Below are 20,812 nucleotides of genomic sequence, written 5' to 3'. Positions count from 1 at the left end.
TACCCTCCTTACACCTCTCCGCCTCTCCATCCCGCCACCTCTCCACCACCCTTTCCTCTTTTAAGACACCTATTAAAACCTACATCTTTGACCACGCTTTTGGTCCTCTGACCTAATAATTTCTTATATCTCTCGGTGTCATGTTTTGTTTTATAAGGAAGCATCATGGGATGTTTTATTACATTAAAGACACTATATAAAATAAGTTGTTGTTGTCGTTTGACATACATGATTTTGAATTCGCATTTGCGTGCTGCTTCTCAAATGTTATCCCTTTTATGAGTAAGGAATACTTATATCCTGCTTGTGACCATTAGAAATTTCCAACCACCGACATTAGACTGACTGGTCATTAATACAGGTTTTACCCCATCTCTCCTTTTTTAAACAGGGAGTAACATTTACAACCCTCCAGTTCTCTGTTATCACTCCCATATCCAAGGACGATTGAAAGATTCTGTCCAGGGCCTCTGTTATTTCCACATTTCCTTTCCTCAGTAGCCTCATACATCCCATACAGACCAGGTAAATGTTCTACTTCTTTGAGGCACAAAAAGAGTTTGGATGGAAAGTGGTTAACAGAACCTGTTTGTTCAGTGACTGTAGTTAATGTCAGTCTCCATGGACCCTAATTGTGTCACTGGAGGTTTTCCATCTTCTATTAATAAGGGATTTCTTTCAAGGGATTGTGCCAGTGGATTATCAGCTTCATCACTTACAGGCATCCGCTGCACCAGAGAGAGGGAGAGGATAGATCGGAACCTGAGAACAATAGATTGGAATGTTACAACAATGGGTCAGAATCTGAGAACAGTGGATTGGAATGTTACAAAAGTGGGCAGAGGATTATCATGGCCTCTTTTCATACTTTCTACGGACGATTCGCTGTCTTTAACATCCCGGATCTATTACACACTGTTGATTATACAACACATTTACTATCCCATCCTTGCTATTGTTGGTGTCCCTGGTAAGTTTGTCAATACAGCTATTAATATTATAAACCATATTTAACTGCAATAATGTTCCTGGAATTTACTCTGCCCTCCTTACTGCTGTTGTTAGTCCTGTTGAATCTCTGTCTCCAGCTATTAGCTCCACAACCATTGCTAATAGTATTATAGTTCTTGTAATTTATTCTCATCTTTCCTGCTGTTACTGCCCTGGTAAGTCTTCATTTCCACAAATACGATCTGTAAACCCTGGTTCACTGAAATACTGTTCAAGTAATTTTTTTTTCTCTGAATCCCGAAACCAGTGTTATTGGTCTCCATAAGAAATCCTGTCCCCGATCTGTGAACTACATACTCCAAGTCCAATGTCTGAGACTGAACCAGACTGTTTGCAACCTCTGTGTTCTATTTAAACCTGAGCTGTGTTCATCTCCATATTCTCTCCTTCACAAACCCTGCCTACTACCACCTCTGTAATATCACCCATCTCCACCTCTGCCTCAGCCCATCTGCTGCACTAACCCTCATCTGTGCCTTTGCATAGTGTCAGTGGGAGTATCACATCACTCCCGGTACTAATAGGGATCAGCGGCTCTGGAGAGAGGGAGAGGAAAGATCAGAATCAGAGAACAATAGATTGGAATGTTACAACAATGGGCAGGAGTTTCATCTGGGAGTTTAACTTTCTTTCTGCAGATTATGATCAGTTCTCATTAAACAGTCTGATCTATTACTCACTGAGGAATATTCAATACATTTACTACCCCTTCCTGGCAATTATTGGTGTCCCTAGTAAGTCTCTGTATCTAACTATTAATTCGATAAACCATGTTTAACTGCATTTCCATTCTTGTCATTTCCTCTGCCCTCCTTGCTGCTGTTGTTATTCCTGGCAAATATATGTCTCCAGGTATTAGCTCTATAAACCATTGCCAAGTGCATTAGAGTGCCTGTAATTTACTCTCCGATCTTTGCTGCTGTTGCTGTCCCTGGAAAGTCTGTATTTCCCGCTATGACATCTGTAAAATTTGTTTCACTGAAATAATGTTCTTGCTACTTAAATTTGGGAACAGTGGAGTTTTCATTGGTCTCTATAAGAAATTCCATCCACTATCCATGAACCATGATCTCCTCATTGCCAAATATCTGAGGCTGAACCAGACAGTTTGTAACCTCTGTGTTCTATTTAAATCTGAGCTGAGTTCATCTCCATATTCTCACCAACCCTGCCGACTATCACCTCTGTACTAACACACATCTCCACCTCTGCCTCAGCCCATCTGCTGCATAAACACTCATCAGTGCCTTTGTTAAATACACACTTGACTATTCCAATTCTATTCTGGTCACCCTCCCAGTTATAAACCTGAATAAACCACAGCCCATCCATAACTATGCTGCCTGTATTCTAACTCACACCAAATCCCGATCACCCATCACCCTTGTGCTCACTGATCTACATTAGCTCCCGGTCTGGCAGCACCTTAATTTTAATATTCTCATTATTGTGCTTGGGTCTCTCCATGGCCTCACCGCTCCAATTAATCCCATTCCCCTCTCCATTCCCATATTCCTACAACTCTTTTGCCTGAAAGTATTTTCTTCAATTACCTTTTAAAAGTAACTGTTTGAAAAGGCACTGTTTGAAAATTAGGGGTCGCCCTTTTCAGACAGAGATGAGGAGACTTTTCTTTTCCTCAGATGATTGTGTGATTTTGGAAATCTCTGCCTTAGAAGGTGGTGGAGGGGGGGTGGGGGTCATTGTATATTTTTAACGCAGAGGGAGATAGATTTTTGTTAGGCAAGAGAATCCAAGTTTATCGGGGGTAGATGGGGGTGCGGAATTCGAAATGCAAACAGATCAGCCATGATCTTATTAGATGGTGGAGCAGGCTTGACGGGCTGAATGGCCTACTTCTGCCCCTAATTCATATGATCCTATAGTCGTTTTCTCTGTTTATCTACTCTGGCAATGATTTTCAGCTCTACAGCGCCACTGGGCCTAACGCCATGTAAGTTTGGATCCATAAAATAATACGAGCTGCTCTGCCAGTCACTTCAAGTGTTCCATGCTGGAGAGGGCTCGAGCCCCCGTTCACCAAGCATGTGCTGGCAGCGTGAGGAGGGGTCTTTATATATCTTCTGTCAGCCATTCCAGCAGCTGTGATGTACGTCTTTGAAACTTGGACTGTCCACGGAACGCCTGTGCTGGTCACTCTCAGCTGACCCTACATTCAGCAGCACGAGGAAGCCCCTCTCGTGTTATTTAAAAAGGACCAGGCATTCAACTTACAGGTGAGGGGTTTTTGGCTTCTGCTATTGTAATGTTAGTGGAGGTGCTGTGGATGGTTCTCTGGAGGTTGTGTTGTGTGCTGCTGCCGACATTCAGGGAGGACAGAGGATCTGGTGATGTAAATTTGGACAAGGTATGGGGAATGTAGTTACAGTGTCTCTGGGTCTGTAACAAATGGAGCAGAGGCTGCATAGAGGGCAAGCTCTGTAAAGTGGGAGGAAGAGGGGGCTCTGCCCTACGCACCTCCGGTTTTCCGAGAACACTTTTGCTACCTACACCTAACCCAGGAGCAGTGTGTGAGGTGACTCTGATTCAATAAGGAGGTGGTCACAGAGTTGTGTCACCTCCTGTAACACGACCTGGAGCCTCACACCAGGGTGAGGACGGAGCTGTCAGTGGCTGTTAAGGTCACAGTTTCATTGAACTTCTATGTATCCGGATCTTTCCAGGCAGGAGCAGGAGAAGTATCCAACATCGAGTCACAGAGACTGATAGAGCCATTTACGACATAGAAAGAGTCCATTCATCCCATCATGTACATGCTGGCTCTCCATGGAGCAATCCATTCAGTCCCACTCGCCCGCTCAATCCCTGGAGCAAATTCATTTCATTCAGGTGCCCACCAGCTTTCATTTGAAATCACTGATTGTCTCTGCTTCCAACACACTTGTGGGCAGTGAGTTCCAGATCATTAACACACGCTGCATAAAGAAAAATGTTCTTCCTCATATTCCTCCTGCATCTCTTGTCCAAAACATTCAATCCGTGCTCCTAGTCTTTCTTCCATCAGTTAATGGGAACACTTTTTCATTGTCTAAATTATCCAGACCTGTCATAATCTTGTAACCTAACCTTGGAACTAAAATCCACCATCCCTGGAACCATCCTGTTAAATCTCTTCAGCACCATTTCAAAGACCTTCACAATCTTTCTGAAGTGTGATGACCAGAATTGGACAAACTAGTCCAGCTGAGACCTAACCAGAGATTTTTAAACATTCATCATAACTTCTCTGCTTTTGAACTCGATTCCTCTCTTTATGAAATATAAGATTATATGTATTTTACTAACCAATCTCTCAATATGTCCTGTCACCTTTAAAGATGGATACACATGCACCCACAGGTCTCTCTGTTCCTGCACACTGTTTAGAACTGTGTTATTAAGTCTATATTGCCTTCCTATCCTCTCTGTCAAAATGCCTCACCTCACACTTGTCTCACACCTTCATCTGCCACTTGTCTGCTCAATCTACTTAGTATCTATGTCCTGTCGCAGGTGGTTCTGAACATACTCACTGTTTGTCACAGCTCCAGGTTTGGTATCAGAGGCGGATTTTGAAATTCTACTCTGTATTCCAAGCTCCAAGTCATTTATACACAGCAAAAATAAACAGTGGCCCGAGCACTGACCCTGGGGGAACACTCACTGTCAAACATCTTGCAGTCTGAAAAACTGCCATTTACTATGATACACTCTTATCTCTATGTAAACCTTTGTTTTTATCCAACTGGACACTGACCCTCCCATTCCATTTGACTCAATGTTGGTAATTAACATTTTCTGTGGCACTTTATCAAACACATTGTTCAAACCAATCTAGACAACATCCATCACATTCCCTTCATCAACCTTCTCTGTTACATCATCAAAAGTGCAATTAGATTAGTCAAGCATGACTTTCCTTTTGTAAATCTATGCCGGCTATCCTGAATTAACTCAAACCTCTCAACATGCCTGCTGTTTTATCCCTGATTATTGTTCTAAAACTTTTCCCACCACTGATGTTGGACTAACTGGCCTGTCGTTGTGAGGACTGTGTGTTGTCCATTGATGTATCCGCTACGTGAGAGAGGCCATCTATGTCGGGTGAAGTTAATACATCATTTTCTCCCTCAGCGGGGAGAAGCACGATAAGGGTATCCCTGGCTTTGTCAGGAGAGCCACATTCCTGATGGTCGAGTTGTCTCTACGGTGTCCCCATGTCAACGGGGAGAGGTACAGGAACTGACTAAAATCTCACTCCATTAATGTACAGTTGATGTGTGAGCATGCCCAGTACATCATGTTGGTGAATGTCCCACTATTCTGGCAGCAGCCACAATAACTTCATTCTGAAGCAGTCAGCCAGTCCCAACACATCGGCCTCCCATGCAGAACCAGAATGTGGCTCCACGGAGACAGATGTAACCACCCCGCCCTCTCCAGACACAGCTCATGTTTCTACAACCCCAAACTTCCTCGCACCGCCAACCAACCTCACAAAATTAATATGTGTATAACGTGAACAATGAAGTCACCAGGAACAAGGTGGAACAGACCACCAGTGTGATGAAGCAATGCTTCCACTGTCCGAACCGTGTGAGGTTGGTTGGCTGCTACCAGGATAGTGGACATTCACCAACATGATGTACTGGGCATGCTCACACACCAAGTGTACATTAATGGAGTGAGATTTTATTCAGTTCCTGTACCTTTCCCCGTTGACATGGGGACACCGTATAGACACCTCGACCATCAGGAATGTGGCTCTCCTGACAAAGCCACGGGACCTCTTATCCTGCTTCTCCCCGCTGAGGGAGTAAATGATGTATTACCTTCACCCGACATAGATGGCCTCTCTCACCTTGTGGATACATCAATGGACAACACACAGTCCTCACAACTACAGGCCAGTTAGTCCAACATCAGTGGTGGGAAAAGATTTAGAACAATAATCAGGGGGAGCCCTCCAGTACACACTGGATGAGGTGTCCAAGTTCATGGTGTTCTGCTGCACCCTTCATATCATCACCATCATGAGCACACAGGCATTGGCACCAGGAATCCGGAGGAAAACTCAGGAGGAGGAGCAGGAGGCAGGGAGAATATTTCCTGGATGCCTTTGACCCAGAAAGACCGTCAGAGAGTTTCTGCTTATATTCTGTTTCCCATAGGACAACTTCCCTTCCCCACCATGGATCCCCCATTCTCCACCATTACACCAATCTGAGACGCCCCATCACAGTGTCCCCGTGGTCACCATCCTGCAATAAAAAACACCAACAACAATCTTTTCATTAACATCTTTATCCAACAGCACATCCAATTATCCAAACAAAACTGAACTATTCAACCTTGTGTATTCCCTTAGTGCCTGTCTTGTGGGTTCCCTCGACTTGCCTAGTGCTCCGATACAGTGTTTCTCCAGTGACTGCAGCATGGCTGGTGGAAGTCTGCTGACTTTCACTGGGGAGACTGCATATGGCCTTGCAGGATGTCCTCGAGCAGCTCTGTGACTTGAGGACTCGGAATCGGACTGCACCACCTCGACATGGGCAGCAGCAGTCCGGGCTGGCTGATGGGTAACAGCAAGCACACTGGTGGAGTGACAGTGAATGGAGAACAAATACTGTCATCCTGAGAGAAGACAACAGGTTCCTGCTCCACGGAGACACTGTCATTCCCACGGGACGACACCGCAGCAATCCTAGTAATCTACTGGATCACAGGTTGCAGGACTGCTGTGAGATCCTGCAAACCCCTTTGAACACTGTGATCCACAGCCATGATGGCAGCAGCCTGATCCTGCATGGCAGTAAGCATGGATCTCATGACTTCAGTCTGAGCTTCCACTGCAGCATTGAAACGTCATATAATTCTGGTCTCTTGAACATCCCGAGTTTAATTACTCTACCATTGGCGGCCGTGCCTTCAGCTGCCGAGGCCCTAAGCTCTTCAAGAGAAGAGCAGAACTTCTTCAAGGTAGGCATTCCTGGAAGAGAAGTGACAGTGAATTAAATACTAAAATGAAAGCAAAATACTGCGGCTGCTGGAACTCTGCAATGAGAACAGAAATTGTCATAAATAGTCAGCAGGTCTGGCACCATCTGTGTAGAGAGAAACAGAGTTTACGTTTCAGCTCTGCCTTACATACCTCGTGTTTTCCAAGAGAAAAAAGAGCAGTGCTCCGAATACCGAGCCCTAGGGAACACCACTGTCTACTGTCATTGAGTCTGAACAACAACCTTTTACCACTTCTCTCTGTTTACTGTTCCTTAGTCAATGTTATAGCCACACTGTCACTGTCCCTTTAATCCATAGGGTTCAGTTTTCCTAACCATTCATCAGAACTGGTAAAGGTTAGAAATGTAACAATCTGTCATTTAAACTCTCCCCTTTCCGTCCCATCGCAATCCTTCCTTCGTGTTCTTCTTCCCCCTTCCCCTCTTTCACTTGCTCAAAGACTGTTACATTTCGAACGTTTACCTGTTCAATTGACTATTTCCTATCATATGCCAATGACATTGTATTTCTGCCTTTACTTATTCAGAACTCTCTTAAAATTCCGCTTCCCCCGTCCCGCCCCGCCCCGCAACTCTTAGTGATGACACACACACACGTTTGATCGAGTGTAAACTCTCTGTCTCCAAATCCATTTGGGCAGGAATATTAAAAACCAAGAATGTTATCTGAATGGTGATGGATTGAAGAAATCTGAGATGCAGAGGGATATGCGTATCCTGGTGCATGAATTGTATAAGGTTAGTCTGCAGGTTCAGCAAGTAATTAGGAAAGCTAATGGAATGTTATCATTTATTGCGAGCGGAATAGGACACAAAATTAGAGTGTTTATATTTCAGTTATACAGAGACCTCATCTGGAGTACTGTGTAAAGTATTGGTCTCCTTATTTAAGAAAGGATGTAAATGGGTTGGAAGCAGTTCAGAGAAGGTTTACTGGACTAATACCTGGAATGGGCGGGTTACCTTATGTTGAAAAGTTGGCCAGGCTCCTCTTATATCAGCTGGAGTTTACAAAAGTAAGAGGCGACAGGATTGAAGAATATAAGACTCTGAGTGTGGGACAGAGCAAGTGAGGGAGACAGAGAGAGAAACAGAGAGAGAGAGAGAGAGAGCTCAGCTCATCTGCTGCTGAAACCCTCATCCATGTCTATGTTACCTCAAGACTTGACTATTCTAACACACTCCTGGCTGGTCTCCCACATCCTACTCTCTGTAACCTTCTGATCATCCAAAACTCTGCTGCCATCTTCTAATTTACATTAAATTTTGTTCACCTAACATCCCCGTGCTCACTGACCTACATTGGCTCTTGGTCCAGTAACACCTCAATTTTAATATTCTCACTCATGTGATCAAATCCCTCATGTCCTCACCCCTCTAATTATCCCAATCCCCTGTCCATTACCAATATTCCTGAAACGTGTTTATCTTAAAGTCTTTTTCTAATTCCCTTTTTAAAGTGAGTTTATTTCCCTCTGTCTCGCTCCCTGATCACACATTTCATCTCTCCAGCTCCACTGGTGCTGTGGAAGTTTAGATCCATAAAATGGTATAAGCTGCACTGCCGGTCACATCCAGCACATTGTACAGGAAACCCAGGCTGGCCGGGGTGCTAGCGTGTGTGTAACGTGTGTGTGTCTGTAGTGTGAGGAAGGGACTGAATATGGTCTCAATCACCCACTCCAGCAGCTGTGATGTACATCTTTGAAACTTGGTCTTTGCATGTCCACTGACCGCCTGTGTTAGTCACTCTCAGCTGAACATACATTCAGGAGCACGAAGAACCCCCTCTAGTGTTATTTAAAGGACGAGGCATCCAACCTACAGGTGAGGGGCTTTTAACTTACTTCTGCTATTGTAAAGTTAGTCGAGGTGCTGTGGATGTTTTCTGGAGGTTGTGTTGTGAGCTGCTGCAGACAGTCAGGGTCGACGGAGGATTTGGTGACCCAACTCTGGACGAGGTATGGGGACTGTAGTTACAGTGTCGCTGGGTCTGTAACATGACCAACACATGGAGCAGAGGCTGCAGAGAGGGGAAGCTCTGCAAAGAGCGAGGAGGAGAGGGCTCTGCCTTACATACCTCGTGTTTTCCAAGAGAAAAAAGAGCAGTGGTCCTAATACCGAGCCCCAGGGAACACCACTGTCTACTGTCATTGAGTCTGAACAACAACCTTTCACCACTTCTCTCTGTTTACTGTTCCTTAGTCAATGTTATATCCACACTGTCACTGTCCCTTTAATCTATAGGGTTCAGCTTCCCTAACCTGTCTATTGAATGTCACTTAATGAAACACCTTTTGAACATCCATAAATATAACTTCAATCACACCACCCTCATCAACCCTCTCCATTGTTTTATCAAATAACTCCATCATGTTTACCTCACCACCACCTCTCTCCACTCCTCCACTGTTGTTAAATTATCAGGCTGCTTATCCGACATCCAGTACTGGATGAGCAGAAATTTCCTCCAATTAAATATTGGGAAGACTGAAGACATTGTTTTCACACCCCACGTCAACTCTGTTCCCTTGCTATTGATCCCATCCCTCTCCCTGGTAACAGTCTGAGATTCGGACAGTATGTTTACAACCTTGGTGGCACATTTGACCACAAAATGAGCTTGAACCTCATTTCAGGATATCATTACAACCGCCTATTTCCACCTCAGTAACATCGCCCGACTTCACCTCTGTCTCAGCCCATCTGCTGCTGAAACCTCATTGATGCCTTTGTCACCTCTAGATGTGATTATTCCAACTCACTCCTGGCTGATCTCCAACATTCTACTCTCTGTAAACTTGAGGTCATCCAAAACTCTGCTGCCCATGCCTTAGCTCACACCAAGTCCCGTTCATATCTCACTGACCGACATTGGCTCCCAGTCAAGCAATGTCTTGATTTTAAAATTCTCATCCTCGTTTTCAGATGCCGCCATGGTCTCTCCCCCACCCCACCCCCATATATCTGTAATCTCCTCCACCTCCACAACCCACTGCGAGACATGTGCTCCTCTAATTTCAGCCTCTTGTGTAGCCCTGATTTTAATCCCTACACCACTGGCGTCCGGGCTTTCAGCTGCCTAGGCCCAAAGTTCTGGAATATCCTCACGGCACAGTTTTCTTTTTTCATTCTTTCATGCGATGTGGGTGTCACTGACAAGACCAGCATTTGTTGCCCATCCCCAATTGCCCTTGATAACTGAGTGGTTTGCTGGACATTTCAGAAGTCAGTTTAGAGTCAACCACATCGTTGTGGGTCTGGAGTCACATGGAGGCCAGACCATATAAGGATGGCAGATTTCCATTGCAAAAGAACATCAATAATCCAGGCTGTTTTTTTTTAACGATGATCAATGATAGTTTCATGGCACCATTGCTGAGAATAGCTTTCAAATGCAGATTTGTATTAATTAATTGAATTTTATAACTTATTGAAATTTAAATTGCACCAGTTGACACGGTGGGGTTTGAACCCATGTCCTCAGAGAATCAGCCTGATCCTCGGAATTACAATTTTGGTAATATAACCACGACGCTACGGTCATCACCTTTCCGTCTCGCTTTCCTCCTTTCAAGTACTCCTTAAAACCTATCTCTTTGTTCAAGCTGTTGTCCATCTGATCTAATATCTCCTGTTGTGTCTCAGTGTCATACTTTGCTTCATAATGATCCTGTGAAGTACTTTGGGATGATTTATAACATTAAAAGCACTATATAAATATAAGTTGTTGTTGAGGTTTGCCACACATGCTTTGTCATCACCATATTCCTACTGCTGTCTATTTATTATTCCATGTTTTTCAAAGCAATGAATATATTTGTCCTGGGTTATGAAATTTCCCCATCAGTGACATTAAACTGTCTGGTCAGTAAATACAGTGTCTACCCCATCTCTCCTATTTTTCAAATAGGGTGTAACATTTACAACCCTCCAGCCCTCTGTCACAACTCCTATATCCAAGGAGGATTGAAAGATTCTGTCCAGTGCCTCCGCTATTCCCACCTTTCCTTCCCTCAGCATCTCTCATACATCCCATCCAGACCAGATAAATGTTCTACTTTATTGTGGTACAAACAGTGCTGGACTGAAAGGGGTTAACTGAACCTGTTTGTTCAGTGACTGGAATTAATGTCAGTCTCCACGGACCCTAATTGTTTCACTGGAGGGTTTCCATCTTCTAATAATATGGGAGTCATTTCAATGTATTATCACATAGTGTCAACAGGAGCATCAAACCCAGCAGTAAGAGGGACCAACAGCTCCATACAGATTGGAATGTTACAACAATGGGTCAGAATCTGAGAACAACAGATTGGAATGTGACAACAGTGGGTCAGAATCTGAGAACAATAGATTGGAATGTTACAGCAATGGATCAGAATCTGAGAACAATAGATTGGAATGTGACAACAGTGGGTCAGAATCTGAGAACAATAGATTGGAATGTGACAACAGTGGGTCAGAATCTGAGAACAATGGATTGGAATGTTACAACAATGGGTCAGAATCTGAGAACAATAGATTGGAAAGTTACAACAATGGGTCAGAACATGAGAAAAGTAGCTTGGGATGTTACTACAATGGGAAGCCGGAGTTTCTCCTATTGGTTTGGCCTTGTTACTGCAGATTATTTTTGGATAACATTAGATGATCGGATCTATTATGCACTGAAGATGATTCAAACGATTTATTATCCCATCCTCGCTATTATTGGTGTCCCTGGTGAGTCTCTGTATCCAACGTTTAGAATTATAAGCATATTTTACAGATTTAATGTTCTTGTCATGTCAATCTTGGGAAGTCTGAAGCCATTGTCTTCAGTCACTGCCAGAAACTCCATTCCCTATCCACTGTCTGCATTCCTCTCGCTGCCCAATGTCTGGGGCTGAAACAGACTGTTTGCGACCTCTGCATCCAGTTGACACTGAGCTGAGTTCATCTCCATATTCTCTCCATCACCAACCCTGCCTATCACCACCTCTGTAATATGTCCCGTCTCCACCTCTGCCTCAGCCCATCTACTGCATAAACCCTCATCTGTGCCTTTGTTAAATCCACACTTGACTATTACAATTCTATCCTGGTCACCTTCCAATTCTATCCTGGTCACACTCCCAGTTATTAACCTCCATAAACCACAGCCCATCCAGAAATCTGCTGCCTGTGTTCTAACTCACACCAAATCCCGATCACCCATCACCCCTGTGCTCACTGATCTACATTGTCTTCCGGTCTGGCAACACCTTAATTTTAATATTCTCATTCTTGTCTTTGAATCTCTCCATGGCCTCACCACTCCAATTAGCCCTATACCCCTCTCGATTTCACATATTCTTGTAAATCTTATGCCTTTGAAACTTTTTTAAATTCCCTTTTGAAAGTGAATTTCTTTCCCCTCCTTAGCACCTCCGGCTGTGATTTTTACACTAAGGTGCCACTGGTGCCAATGTAACAAAAACCTGGATCTATAAAAACGATGTGAATGGAACCGCCAACCACTTCTCGTGTGGCCAGCACACTCCCCCATTCTGTGCAGGGATCTAGCCTGGGTGTACTGTCATTTGCTGTTAGTCTGAGGAGGGGTTTGGAGTAACGTCAATGTCCCTTTCTAGCAGCTAATATGTACATCTTTGAAACTTGGTCCGTGCATGTCCACTGATCACGTGTGTTAGTCACTCACAACTAAGCATACATTCAGCAACACCAGGTATCCCCTCTAGTATTTTTAAAAGGACCAGGCTTCCTGGTCTTGAATATTGAGGGATATTTGACATTCAAGAAGAATAGGATGCTCGGTAAATGTGGAGGGGTGGCACTGTTAATCAAGGATGGTGTTGGGGCATAAGTTCGAGATGACCTCGGTTCAGGAGATCAGAATGTCGAATCGATTTGGGTGGAGGTGAGGAATACCAGGAGAAAGAAGTCCCTAGCAGGAGTGGTCTACAGACCTCCTAACAGTAATCACAATGTAGGACATCGTATACAAGAAGAAATATTGTTTACTTGTGATAGACGTACGGCAATAATCATGGGTGATCTTAATCTACATATAAACTGGAAAAATCAGATTGGGAACAGTAGCCCGGATGAAGAGTTCATAGAATGCTTTCGAGGTAGTTTCTTGGAACAGCACGTTCTGGAAACAACCAGAGATAAGGTTATATTAGACTTCGTATAATGTAATGTGACAGGATTAATTAATGACCTCAGAGTAAAGGCACCTCTCGGTAGCAGCGACCACATTATGACTGAATTTTACATCCAGTTTCAAAGAGAGAAGAGTGGATCTATGATCAGTATTTTAAACTTGAATAAGGGAAACTATTTGGGCATGAAAGTTGAGCTCGCTGAAGTGAACTGGGTTACTAGTCTTGGAGATAGATCAATAGAGAAGCAGTGGCAGACATTTAAGGGGATATTTCAGGAATACTCCATAATAAGTATATTCCTACTATCAGGTGGAGGACCCACCAGCGGTTTAGTAAGAAATTACGGAAAACATCACACTTAACGAAAAGGCAGATAATTGTGCAAAGATGAGTGGCAGTTCAGATGATTGGTCAGAATATAAAGAACAGCAGACAATGGCTAACGGGTTAATCAGGAGAAAGACATTCGAGTATGATAGGAAGCTAGCTAGAAATGTAAAAATGGATTGCAAGAGTTTCTCCGTGTATTTAAAAATGAGAAGAGTATTTAAAAAGAGCGTTGGTCCTCTGGACAGTGAGAATGTGGAGTTAATAGTAGATAAAAAGGGAACAGCGGATGCAATGAACAAATATTTTGTTTCTGTCTTCACTATCGAGGATACAAGAAACATTCCAGTAGGAGCTGTAAATCAGGAGGTGGAAGGAAGAGAGAAACTTGGTGAAAATACCAAGCTTTACTGAGCAAACGTATGGAGTTGTGGGCTGAAAAGTCCCCGGGTCCTGATGGGCTTCATCCTAGAGTCTTAAAAGAGGTGGCTAATGAGGTAGTAGTCGTGTTGTTGTTAATTTTTCAAAGTTCACTAATTTTGGAAAGGTTCCATCAGACTGGAAAGTAATAAATATAACCCCTCTATTCAAGAAGAGGGGGATGCAGAAAGCAGGTAACTATAGGCCAGTTAGCTTGACAACTGTCGTGGGGAAGATGTTTGAATCGATCATTAAGGAGGCTTTCGCTGGGCACTTGGAAATACTCAAGGTAATCGCGAATAGACAGCATTGTTTTGTGAAAGGGAAGTCATCTTTAACCAATTTATTGGAGTTCTTTGAAGGAGTAACATGCGATATGGGTAAAGGGGAGCCCTTTGACATACTGCGCTTGGATTTCCAGAATGCATTAGACAATGTGCCACATAAAAGGTTATTGTGCAAAGTAGGAGCTCATGGTGTAGTGGGTAACATATTAGCTTGGATCAAAGTTTTATTGGCCAGTTGCCGAAAAGAGGGAGTATGCATGAATGGGTCCTTTTCAGATTGGCAGGATGTGACAAGTTGAGTCCATCATGGGTCTGTGCTGGGGCCTCAACATTTTACAATTTATATGAAAGACTTAGATGAGGGAAGCGATGGCATGTTAGCTAAATTTGCAGATGACTCAAAGATAGGTAGGAAAGTATGTTGTGAAGAGTACATAAGGAGGTTGTAGTCCAATATAGATAGGTTGAGTGAGTGGGGAAAAAATCTGTCAGATGGAGTATAATGTGGGAAAATGTGAAGTTTTTCACTTTGGCAGGAGGACTGCAAAATTCCGAGGTGCTGAGGGATCTAGGTTCTGTAGTGCATGAGTCACAAACAGTTAGTAGGTAGGTACAGCAAGTAATAAAGAAGGCTAATGGAATGCTCGCCTTTATTACAAGAGGAATTGAAAATAAAAGTCAGCATGTGATGCTTCAGTTATACAGGACATTGGTGAGACCACATCTCGAATACTGTCTGTAGTTTTGGTCTCCTTATTTAATGGAGGACGTGAATGCTTTGGAGGCGGTTCAGATGTGGTTTACCAGATTGATACTAGGAATGAGCAGGTTGTGTTCTGAGTAAAGGTTGGACGGACGGTCTTGTTTTCACTGGAATTTAGAATAGTGAGGGGAGATTTGACTGAAGTTTAAAAGAACCTGAAAGGCCTTGACACGGTGAATGAGGAAAGGATGTTTCCTCTTGTGGGTGAGTCCAGTAATAGGGGGCACTGTTTCGAAATTAGGGGTCGCCGCTTTAGGACAGAGAGGAGGAGAACATTTTTCTCTGGAGGGTTGTGTGACTTTGGAATTCTCTGCCATAGAAGGTGGTGGAGACGGGGTCATTGAATATTTTTAAGGTGGAGATAGATAGATTCTTATCAGGCCAGGGAATGAAAGGTTATCAAGGTTAGATGGGAGTGTGGAATTCGAAACACAAACCGATCAGCTATGATCTGATTGAATGGCGGTGCAGACTCGAGGGGCCGAATGGCCTACGTCTGCTCCTAGTTCATATGCGTGTATGTTTTACTCAGCTTACATGTGAGGTGCTTTTGACTTACTTCTGTTATTGTAAAGTTAGTGGACGTGCTGTGGATGGTTTTCTGGAGGTTGCGTTGTGAGCTTCTGCAGACATTCATGGAGGACAGAGGATTTGCTAACCGAACTCTGGGCGAGTTATGGGGACTGTAATTACATGACCTACAAATGGAGCAGAGGCTAGAGAGGGGAAACTCTGTAAAGTGGGAGGAGGAGGGGGCTCTGCCCTACCCACCCCGGGTTCTCCAAGAGCAAACAGAGCAGTGGTCCTAATATCGAGCCCTGGGGAACACCACTGTATACTCACCTGGAGTCTGACCAACAACCTTTCACCATTTCTCTCTGTTTACTTTTCATTAGCCAATGTTATATCCACAATATCACTGTCTCTTTAATCCATAGGGTTCAGTTTTCCTAACCTGTCTATTGAATGTCATTTGATCAACCACCTTTTGAACATCCATATATATAACTTCAATCACACCACCCTCATCAGCCCTCTCCATTGTTTTATCAAAGAACTCCATCAAGTTTACCTCACCGCCACCTCTCTCCACTCCTCCACTGCTGTTAAATTATCAGCCTGCTTATGCAACATCCAGAACTGGATGAGCAGACATTTCCTCCAATAAAATATTGGGAAGACTGAAACCATTGGGCTGGACTCTGTTGGGCTCCTGATGTAGGTCTCCATGGAGCCACACATCGGGATTGCTGGGCCTGATCTTTCCAGCTGTACAGAGGCTCGTGGCTCCCTGCCTCCTCCCCCCAACCGCTCGGCAGTGGTACCCTCCTTTAAATATTTCAATAAGCTTAATGTATACATTTCAGTCCAATTCCCTTTGATCTTACTGACAGCCCGGGATCTTCCATGCAGCGGCTGACACTCACACACCTTCATAATAAAAGCAAAATACTGCAGATGCTGGAAATCTGAAATAAAATCCAGAAATGCTGGAACCACTCAGCAGGTCTGGCAGCATCTTTGGAAAGAGAGGCAGAGTTGACGTTTCGGGTCAGTGACCCTTCTTCTCACACACCGTCGCTTTCCCGTCCAGGGAAAGCCAACGCCACAGAGGTGGGGAAGGGGGGAAAGTAGGATTTTTAGAGTACTGATGGGGTGGGGGGTGGTGGCTGGTGCTTGTGGCGGGCGTGGTCAACTCTGCATTAATATTGTAGGGGAAGAAGGGGCAAACTCTACACTTTGGACAGTTGTTGGGTTGAGAGGGTACTCGGCAGTTTAAGTCTTTGGAGGGGATGGTGGGAAGGCAACTATACAATGTAAGTTTTTGGGGGGAAATGGGCAACATTTTATTTGCAGTGCACTGGCGGGGGTGTGTGTACGGGGTTAAACTTTGCACTTTTTGTGGCAGGTCTGGTTGCCCTATAAAAATGTCACCAGTGTCTGTACAGCGACAGCTGACAGCACTACTGTTGTCGCTGAGGCCGTCCCTGTTACGTGATTGGGGGTGGAGTGGGCGGCCCGTTCACTGTATTAAAATGAGACGTCGCCTGCTACATCACAGTGGCACAGCAGACACAGACTGCACAGATGGGCCACCAATGTTTCGCACTCCGCTGGGGAGAATAAAATTCAGCCCCTTGTTTTTGCTTCCCGCTCCAATCTCCCTTCCCTAGCTAGCAATTCCTTCCTTCTTCCTAGTAACTGTCTGACATTACTATAGTCTGTTCACAACCTTGGTGTCACATTGGACCACAAAATAGGCTTCTAACCTCATACTGGTGCCATCACCACAATCGCGTATTTCCATCTCTGTAACATCACCTGACTAAATCCCTGCCTCAGCTCATCTGCTGAAACCCTCATTCAAGAAAAGAGGCGCTGCTGGATCTGGTACTTGGGAATGAGGTGGGCCAAGTGGATCAAATACCAGTAGGGAAGCACTTAAAGGACAGTGGTCATTACATCATAAGGTTTAGGCTGACTACATAAAAGGACAAAGGGTAAGAATAATTAACTGAGGGAAGGCCAACTTCCGCGGGGTAAGAATGCAGCTGGGGAAAATAAATTGGAGTCAACGATTGGCAGGAAAACAACAGCTGAACAATGGGCTACCTTCAAAGAAGAGATAGTTTGGGCTCAGTCAAGGTATATTCCTTCGAAGGGGAAAGGTAGTGTAAACAAATCCAGAGCTCCCTGAATTACAAAAGAGGTGAGTGACGTAGAGATTAAGATGAAGAAGAAAAAGTGTGCTTATGACAGACGCCAGGTAGACAATCCTACTCAGAACCAGGCAGAGCGGAAGCATAAAAGCAAGTAAGAGAAGTAAAATAGAATATGAGAAGAGTCTGGCGGCTAGAATTAAATGGAGTTCCTAAGTTTTCTATAGATGTATAAACAGGTAGCAAAAGGAGGAGTTGCACCAATTAGGGGCCACACAGAGGATTTGCACATGCATGCAGAAGGCATAGTTGAGGTATTAAATGAATACGTTGCATCTGTCTTTACCAAGTGTAACAAAAGTGATTCTTTTTTGGTAAAAAAATAATATTTCTAAAGGCATTTATGGTTCAGCTGAATAAATGTTAGACCGTTTTTTTTAAATTAAAAATTGAACCACCAAGAGGTCACTGAGAGGGAGCTGGACTGGCAACAGAGTTACTGGTTATCACAAGGCTCGGGTTGGAGATGAAGCCGAAACCCTGGTAGCGGGCAGAAAAGTGATAAGTTCTCCTTTGATTAGACAAGCCCCGTTGTCGCAGAGAACACCTGGGATGGACAGAAAAACTGACAAGCTTTCTGGTTGTCGGTCAGTGTGTGTGGTTTTACCTTCTGGAAAGAGATAACGTCAAGTCTGAAGAAAAAGTCAAGAAAGCAGAGAAGACCACAACCCAGCTCATTTTCCAGAAGTTCCAGAACAGACCTTGTGAAGTCCACGGAGTTGAGTCATCTTGTTTCCTGTTTGAAGAAAGCCTGCTAAAAATAATTCTCAATGCGGCCTGAAGAGAACTGTTGTCTGGTAACCTGGATGTGTGTGCTCAGAAGTTAGACTGCATGCTGGTTTGGAACAACATAACTCATCTGCTGTTTCCTTCAAAATGGGCAACTAGTTAACCCAAATGCTTTTTGTTTGTAACAGAGCTCTGATCGAAAAATCTTTTTTTTTAGATCTTGTTTTCGGTTAACCAGTGTATATGTCTGTGTTTGAGTTTTAAGGGACTAAGGTAAAAAAAAGTAACTTTAAAATTTGGTTCTGGTTAAAAGGGACTTTGAAGTTTGGTTAAGGTGGGAAGGGGAAGTTAAAAATTAATTGTTGGATTTTTAAAAATTTGATCTGTGTGATATTGTTTTACTTCATTTCTAGTTGAGACTTTTTTATTCGATCCTGGGATGTAGGCATCACTGGCTAGGCCAGCATTTATTACCCATCTCTCCATAACCCTTGAGAAGGTGGTGGTGAATTGCCTTCTTGAATCGCTGCAGTCCATGGGAGGTAGGTTCACTCACAATTGTGTTAGGAATGGACATCCAGGATTTTGACCCAGCGACAGTGACGGAATGGCGATATAGTTCAAAGTCAGAATGGTGTATGACTTGGAGGGGAACTTGCAGGTGGTGATGTTCCCATGCATTTGCTCCCCTTGTCCTAGATGGTAGAGGTCGCGGGTTTGTAAGGTGCTTTCTAAGGTGCCTTGGTGCATTGCTGCAGTGCATCTTGTATACGGGACACACTGCTGCCACTGTGCGTCAGTGGTGGAGGGGGAGCATGTTTGTGGATGGTGTGCCAATCAAATAGGCTGCTTTGTCCTGGATGATGTCGAGCTTCTTGAGTGTTGTTGGAGCTGCAGCCATCCAGGCGAGTGCAGAGTATTCCATCACTCTCTTGACTTGTGCCTTATAGATGGTGGACAGGCTTTGGGGAGTCAGGAGGTGAGTTACTCGCTGCAAGATTCCTGGTCTTACACCTGCTTCATTTATGATAAACTGTTAATTGTTTAGTTCAGTAAAGTGTGTTCTATTGTGATGAGAATAGTGTATCTGATGGACTGTTTCAGCAAGTGGGAAAATGAGAAAAAAATACTGTGACCTGTGGAGAAGCTGGACTGAATTAACAGTGCACACCTCTCGCCTCGGGTCATAACACAAGGAAGAAGGTACAACACAGGCAATGGCGAAAGAGCAGGTAATTAAGAAACAAGAAGGGTTTAAAATTGATAAAGTGGACATATTAGATAGGCTGTCTAGAGGTAAAGTGAATAAAGCACCAGGGCCAATGAGGTGCATCCAAGGATTATGAGGGAAGTGAGGGTGGAAATCGCAGAGGCACTGGCCATAAATTCTCAATCTTCCTTAGACTCGGGGTGATGCTGGAGGACTGGAGAATTGCAAATATTACATCCTTGTTCAAAAATGGGTGCAAAGATAATCCCAAGAACTCCAGGCCAGTCAATTTAACTGCAGTGGTGGGGAAACTTCTAGTAATAATAATTCGGGACAAATTAATAGTCACATGGACAAATTCGGGTTAAGTAAGGAAAACAGCATGGATTCCTGAAGGGCAAAGACTATTTAACTAACAGCCTGGAGATTTTGAGAAGGTAACAGAGAGGGTTGATGAGGGCAATGCGATTGATGTGGTGTATTGTATTTACAAAAGGCATTTGATACTGTGCCACATAACAGACTTGTGAGAAAACTTATAGTTCATGAATGAAAAGGGACGGTAACAACATGGGTACGGCTTTGGCTGAGTGGCAGGAAAGAAAGAATTGTAGTTTGTGAATGTTTCTTGGGGGCTGGAGGAAAGGCTGGAGGTCCCCAGGGGTCAGTGTTGGTACCCTTGATTTTCCTGATCTATATTACAAGAGCGACGTCTCAATTCATTCCATCTTCGCTGCCTCTGGAGAATCCTTGGCATCAGGTGGCAGGACCATATCTCCAACGTGGAAGTCCTCGAGGCGCCCAATATCCTCAGCATATACACCCTACTGAGTCAGCTGCGCTTGAAATGGCTTGGCCATGTGAGCCACATGGAAGATGGTAGGATCCCCAATGACGCATTGTACAGCGAGCTTGTCACTGGTATCAGACCCACCGGCCGTCAGTGTCGCTGCTTTAAAGACATCTGCAAACGCGAAATGAAGTCCTGTGACATTGACCACAAGTTGTGGGAGTCAATTGCCAGTGATCTCTACTGCTAGCAGATAGCCATAATGGCGGGTCTGAAGAATGGCAAGTCGAAGAGACTTAACAGTTGGCAGGAAAAAAGACAAAAGCACAAGGAGAGAGCCAACCGTGAAATAGCCTCGACAACCAATTTTATCTGCAGCGCCT

At 44.0% G+C, this 20,812-nt stretch overlaps 1 protein-coding gene across 1 annotated transcript in view; it reads left to right on the top strand.

Annotated features, from left to right (window-relative positions):
• Positions 1–20,812, top strand: part of LOC137365665 (probable G-protein coupled receptor 139) — a gene marked incomplete at its 5' end in the record, with an annotated part of 305,010 nt that overhangs the window by 25,364 nt on the left and 258,834 nt on the right. The window contains one exon of the mRNA XM_068028034.1: positions 16,705–16,735. Within this exon, the coding sequence (XP_067884135.1) occupies positions 16,705–16,735 (31 nt within the window). The remainder of the gene's footprint in view (positions 1–16,704; positions 16,736–20,812) is intronic.

Source organism: Heterodontus francisci, unplaced genomic scaffold, assembly GCF_036365525.1.
Source record: "Heterodontus francisci isolate sHetFra1 unplaced genomic scaffold, sHetFra1.hap1 HAP1_SCAFFOLD_87, whole genome shotgun sequence".
Classification (NCBI taxonomy): domain Eukaryota; kingdom Metazoa; phylum Chordata; class Chondrichthyes; order Heterodontiformes; family Heterodontidae; genus Heterodontus; species Heterodontus francisci.
Note: the sequence above shows the minus strand (reverse complement) of the source record. Positions and strands in the feature narration are given on the sequence as shown.